The sequence below is a fragment of the Muntiacus reevesi genome, chromosome 11, assembly GCF_963930625.1.
Source record: "Muntiacus reevesi chromosome 11, mMunRee1.1, whole genome shotgun sequence".
In the NCBI taxonomy this organism is placed as follows: Eukaryota; Metazoa; Chordata; class Mammalia; order Artiodactyla; family Cervidae; genus Muntiacus; species Muntiacus reevesi.
In genome coordinates, this window is record NC_089259.1 from 10,038,000 (window position 1) to 10,043,999 (window position 6,000).

Consider the following 6,000-nt stretch of genomic DNA (forward strand, 5'->3'; position numbering starts at 1 on the left):
TGACTTTTCTCAGACAGCTAGAACTCTGGAGGTAGGTTTTTGGCACCGTCAACTCTCTTTCTAGCTTACTGTCTGCTATGTGAGGCATGCTGGATTGTCATCCTTCTATCACTTCTAGTCACATAACCCAGATATCACGTCTACCTTCAAGGAAGGTAAACCAGACGGAGGAAGCTGTATACATCCCTTTCACCAAGAAAACAAAAACTTTCCTGGAAACTGCAGTAGCATTCTGCTTAGGTCTCATCTGGCCACTCCTAATTGCAAGGGAGGCTAGGGGGAAACGTGCTACTTTACTTTCTCAGCCCCTAAGTAGAAGCAGGGGATTCTCTGGTGGCTCAGTGGTAAAGAATCCATCTGCAATGCAGGAAACTGGGTTCAATCCCTGGTCCAAGAAGATCTCCTGGAGAAGGAAATGGCAACCACTAGTATTCTTCCCAAGAGAACCCCACAGACAGAGGAGCCTGGGGGGGCTATAGTCCCTGGGGTCACAAAGAGTAGGACATGACTGAGCTACTGACCAGCAAGTAGAGGCAGGCTGAGGAAGGGAATTGCAAGTGGATTCTGTCAGCTGTCTTACACCATCTGCCTCAGTTGGCATTATAAACCAAAGTCTGGTTATCTGATGCTAAACCCAAGACTTTAGTAGTCTTAAGAAAATGTGTATATTTAAATAGGATAGGATCTACCCATGTGTTTGTTTTTGTGTCCTTTTCTTATGTTTTTCACCCTGATAAACACAGAATTTCCTTAATGAAATAAAGGAAATAACTCACAGAAGTTTTATTGTTCTTGTTTGTTTTCGTATTTTTGTAGAAATCCAGAGAGAAAGAAGAGAATTGGTAAGAAAAACTGTTACCACAACGACCACAAGTAGACTACGCAGTGGCCCACGGGGCAACCCAGGCCCCGGGAGACCGAGTAATGAAACCCGACCCGGCGTCCAGGAGGACGCAGAGCCCTTCAACCCAGACAACCCTTACCACGTGAGTGCAAGCGTCTGTGCCACAGCCTCGCCTGAGCACATGAAACCCAGCACCGAAGCTGCGGTGGTTCTGCTCGAGATTTCAAAGCAGCACTTAGTATCCAACTTTTATTCAATTATTTCAAATACATCTTAATTTGCTTACTGCAGAGTTTATAAGTGAGGGTAACAGCACTTCAGTATTGCTTCTGTGGTGTAAAATCCTGATGGGTTGTACTCCTTATTCAAGGTTGTTTTCTGGGCTCTGCTCGTTTGAATCACAGGCAAATTCATGAAGACACATTCACATCAGGAATTTGATTGTTTAAAAATATTTCCAAGCATGTGCCCGGCAGGCAAGACACAGACTGCAAGGACTCTCTTTCCCCTTCTATGTCCACAATATTCATCCAGCCATCAGACATCTGCCGAGAGCCTGCTCTTTTCCAGGCCCTGTGCACACAGGAGTGATTTCTGCCCTCGCGGGCACTCAGTCCATTCGGGAGACAGACTCACACAGGGGATCAAACACTTCAGACGGAAACCTTGGGGACTGGTGATTGTAAGGATGACACCAACATGCTCAAAACTTCTCAAATCTTCAACAAAGTGTAGTTTATCATCACTATACGTTGCAGGGAGTGAAATCAGAAAAATAAGTACGTATGTGTAACTAGTGTTTTAACTAGTTAAATAATAAACTAATAAACTAGCATTTTAACTAGTTAGAAAAAAATCCATGCATTTTTTTTTTTAATGTATACAATGAAAAGTGAGTTTACCTTCTACCACAGACACCCTCCTCCGAGCAGTCTATTAACAATGGCTGTTTGCCCACTTCCTCTGCCTAAGTGTGTACACACACCCACACACACATTTTTAACACAAAAGAGCATACACAACTTCCTTAGTTTGCTGTCTCTGCAGTTACAATACAGTATGTTAGGAATTCTACTGTATCTCCTATATGGATCCACCTCATTTATTTTAATGGTGGCCTTGCAGTCCATTGTGTGGATAAATGTATAGAAATGGAAACAGTTCTGCTTTGGTGGGCATGTAAACTATTTCCTCCAATACCATCAGCAGGCTGCACCTAGGACAGCCTGCGCAGGGTCTGGGAAAGACGACGTGAGGGAAAGCAGCTGAGGCTGTTAGCACAGGTCCCGGCACACAGGAAGTACTCACGTGCCCCATGTCGTCTTGCCCACATGTCTTGTACACGAAGGGAGTATATCTTCAGCACAAACGGGACTTCCCCAGTGCCGTGCTGTGCTTTAGTCCTCAGTGTCCGACTCTGCGACTCCACGGACTGTAGCCCGCAAGGCTCCTCAGTCCATGGAATTCTCCAGGCAGGAATACTGGAGTGGGTTGCCATGCCCTCCTCCAGGGGATCTTCCCAACCCAGGCATCAAACCCAGGTCTCCTGATTGCAGGCGGGTTCTTTACCAGCTGAGCCACCAGAAAAGCCCTTCCTGGTGGCTCTGTGCTGTAGGCATTTAAAAAACTGCAAGTGCAGAGAGAGGCTTTCTCTGAACTCCCAGTATCTGCCTAAAGACAGATCCTCCAGAAGGAATTCTATTGCCATAAATCCCCTCCCCAGGAGTTTCATTAATTCATTAACCAGGGAAGATTCATCACAGGAGGAGAGTGGAAGTCAGCACCACACTCAGACAACTTCATTACAAACCATCATACCTCCAATGTGTTCTTCTAAGGGTCCGCTCATCTCTCCTAGAAGTCACTGACCCTGCCATAAGAGATCTACATCTCCCTGACCCTTTCCTATTCAGATAATATTTAACCCTGAATTTTATGCCGCCTCGGAGTTACTCATTTTTCCTGGGTATCTCCCATCAAGACGGTAAAGAATCTGCCTGCAATGAGGGAGACCTGGGTTCGATCCCTGGATTGGGAAGATCCCCTGGAGGAGGGAACCCACTCGTGTTCTTGCCTGGGGAAACCCATGGACAGAGAGGCCCACCAGGCTACAGTGCATGGAGCCGCAGAGTCAGGCATGACTGAGTGACTAACTTTCACTTTTAGCACAAGTACTGACGCATGTGGGTTTACTGGGTCACAGTAGATGGGAATTTTACATTGTAATGGAGGACACTAAATTGCCTTCCAGGGAATTATAGCAGCTACAAGTCTTCAAATGGTAATGCAAGGCCTCGTTTATTATCAAACTTTTTAAATAGCCTTGGGTGTAAAACTGTGTCTCCTGTCTTGGCCAGTCTTTAATTATCTGTAAGGCTGAGCATCTTTTCACACACGGAGAAGTCATTTGAGCATTTTCTTTCCTATGTAGCCTACTCAGTCCCTTATTGTTTCATGTGTTGCAAATTATTTTCTGGTTTGTCATTTTAGATTAATATTTATATTTTAAAGACATAGAGCAAAAAGTATTTTTGAAGTAACCCAAGGCTTACTAGAAAATTCAGGATGCCACGGTACTTCATTGCTAAAGCTCAAAGACCAATAAAGGAATAAAATGTGAATAGACAAACAGAAAAGTTAATTTATTCTCCAGGCAGCTGGCCTCCCTGCACCTGGGTCTAGGGAAGGGCTTCAGCCCCTTTACAGGAGATGGATAGGATGTGACTGTGCCCTGCTTCCAGACTTCAGGGATCCGTGTCCCTGAAAAACTTCCACATAGCAGTTTCTTCCCATCTTAAGTGTTGAGCTTGCAAGCAGGAACATCTTTCCTACGACTTCTGCCCTTCCCTTATCCCTTTAAGGAAGTAGCTCAGAAATCTCTCAATAACCAGAGATTCCTGCCTACTTTTTACTCCTAATAAACTTCTGTTGACCCCTCAGGTGAGGAATGCCTCAGCCAGCAGGCTTGCTGACCCCTCCTGCCCTGAGTGTGTGTGTGCGGAGTCATGTCTGACTCTTTCCAACCCCACAGACTGGAGACCGCCAGGCTCCTCTGTCCATGGGACTCTCCAGGCAAGAAGACTGGAGTGGGTTGCCACGCCCTCCTCCAGATCTTCCTGACCCAGGGATGGAGCCCCTGTCTCTTTTGTCTCCTGCGTTGGCAGATGGGTTCTTTACCTCTAGTGCCACCTGAGAATGGAGAAACTTCTCCATAACATTAAAAAAAAAAAAAAAAAAAAAAATCTTCCTGTGAGCAACCAATCACGCAGGGTAGAAGTTCCCTCATGTGAGAAGTGTTTCTGAATGATGAGGTTTTAAAGATTGAAAGCACCTTACGGAAAACAGTGATTGCTGGTACCACTGAGACATTAAAGACCTTATTTTAAAATGAATGTGCGTGCTATAAACGTCTCCTTACGAAGGAAACACAAGTAATTCTCTTTTTATTTCACAGCAGCAGGAAGGAGAAAGCATGACATTCGACCCCAGACTGGATCATGAAGGGATCTGCTGTATAGAATGTAGGAGGAGCTACACCCACTGCCAGAAGATCTGTGAGCCCCTGGGGGGCTACCACCCGTGGCCTTATAACTACCAGGGCTGCCGTTCAGCCTGCAGAGTTATCATGCCTTGTAGCTGGTGGGTGGCCCGCATCCTGGGCATGGTGTGAAAGCACTTCAGGGAGCAGGTGCTGGAAGAAGTCAAACTCCAGAGACAGCCAAAGCTTGGGGCATCTTGAAGCTAAAGGGACCATAAAGTATTTCATGTTCCATCTGAGCAATGTTATTCGAGACACTGAACAGAGTACTTTTCAACTGCTTTACAGAACTTTATTCAGAACTGCAAACATACTGAGAGGGTAGTTTTAAGTCTAAAATATCATAATAATCCTTTTATTACTTGCTTTTTTTTTTTTTTTTTGCTTTTCTTTGCCAGGAAGGTCTGCTTTTAAGCCTTCCTTACCAAGCCATTTTGAAATAATCATGAAAAATTACTTACAATATGTCAAAGATCTCAACTGTACACTTGAGTTCCTTTTAAATCAAGTCACTGACTAAAACGACTGTCTTCTGTTATTTGCTCAGAATTCCTCAGTTGTTCTTAATCTTTATCGTTCTTTTCTCTTGCAAATGTGCCCTCAGAGTTCCCAGATAAAAATGAGACAAAAAAGGGAAAATGAGATATCTAATGAAATCTACCTGAGAGTAAACAACGCTGAAGGTGGCAGCTCACGGGAAACTCTGGTAATAGGAGGCCGCTCTGTTGAGTCGGGCCAAGAAAAGAGCACTAGGATAAAGAAGAGTGCAGTCCAAGGTTAATCAGACTTGTGGGGAAGCACTTTCACTGATATTCTGAAAACCAGGTCTTCACATCCCTTTCAATCTGCTTTCCGTTAGGTGGTCTTCGGGCTTGAAGCAGCATAATGATTTCTACCTTTGTAGTACACGCTGGGCTGCTGCCACAGTTCAATTACCAGTGAGTCACTCTCCTAGTAACACGGCGGGCAGTGCTGTCTGACAGACACGGCTGAGGAGGAATGGCTTATTTATAATGACAGAAAGAACCTCAGGACCAAGGTCTGTCTTTAAAAACTGAGGTATTAGATCAGGAAGATGAACAGGTATTTCTTATTTTTGACATTTTAGTTTTGACTCTCAGTTTTAAGAGATTAAAAACCTTCCTAAAGAAAGTAAGTTTTCCAAAACAACACAAAGATTCAGAGATGATTCAGGTTGTGATACCACGACAGTCCCATAGTCTAAAGACACCTTACCACTGTACATCTAGTTCGCAAACTTTGTTATCAGACGAACACTCATATACCTACATTAAACGGGATGAACAGCAAGTCAGGGCTGGGAGAAAAAAGGGATGGAGGAAGACACACAGCGACATGTGCGGTCATGCTCTTCAGACAACAGCAACTTCCTGCAGCCATAAGTTTTACATTTTCAAAATGGCGGCCCCTCTACCAAGCAAGTCAGGGCCCATGGTTCTGCACACCACCTCCCGCCTCATCCCCCAGCAGCCTGGAGGTACCTGCCTCTGCAAATAAGAGAGGAAAAAGTCGATGTGCATCTCCCACCCCAGATGCGCTTGCGGTCTCATGAGGCACATAGACGGCGTCAGTACACCGAAGGCCTTGATAAGACCTG

At 45.0% G+C, this 6,000-nt stretch overlaps 1 protein-coding gene across 1 annotated transcript in view; it reads left to right on the forward strand.

Moving 5' to 3' along the window:
• CNMD (chondromodulin) overlaps positions 1 to 4,873 on the forward strand; it is a 29,337-nt gene extending 24,464 nt beyond the window's left edge. The window contains exons 6-7 of the mRNA XM_065901703.1: positions 817 to 986; positions 4,299 to 4,873. Of these exons, the coding sequence (XP_065757775.1) occupies positions 817 to 986; positions 4,299 to 4,514 (386 nt within the window). The 3' untranslated portion in view covers positions 4,515 to 4,873. The remainder of the gene's footprint in view (positions 1 to 816; positions 987 to 4,298) is intronic.
• The last annotated feature ends 1,127 nt before the right edge of the window (positions 4,874 to 6,000 follow it).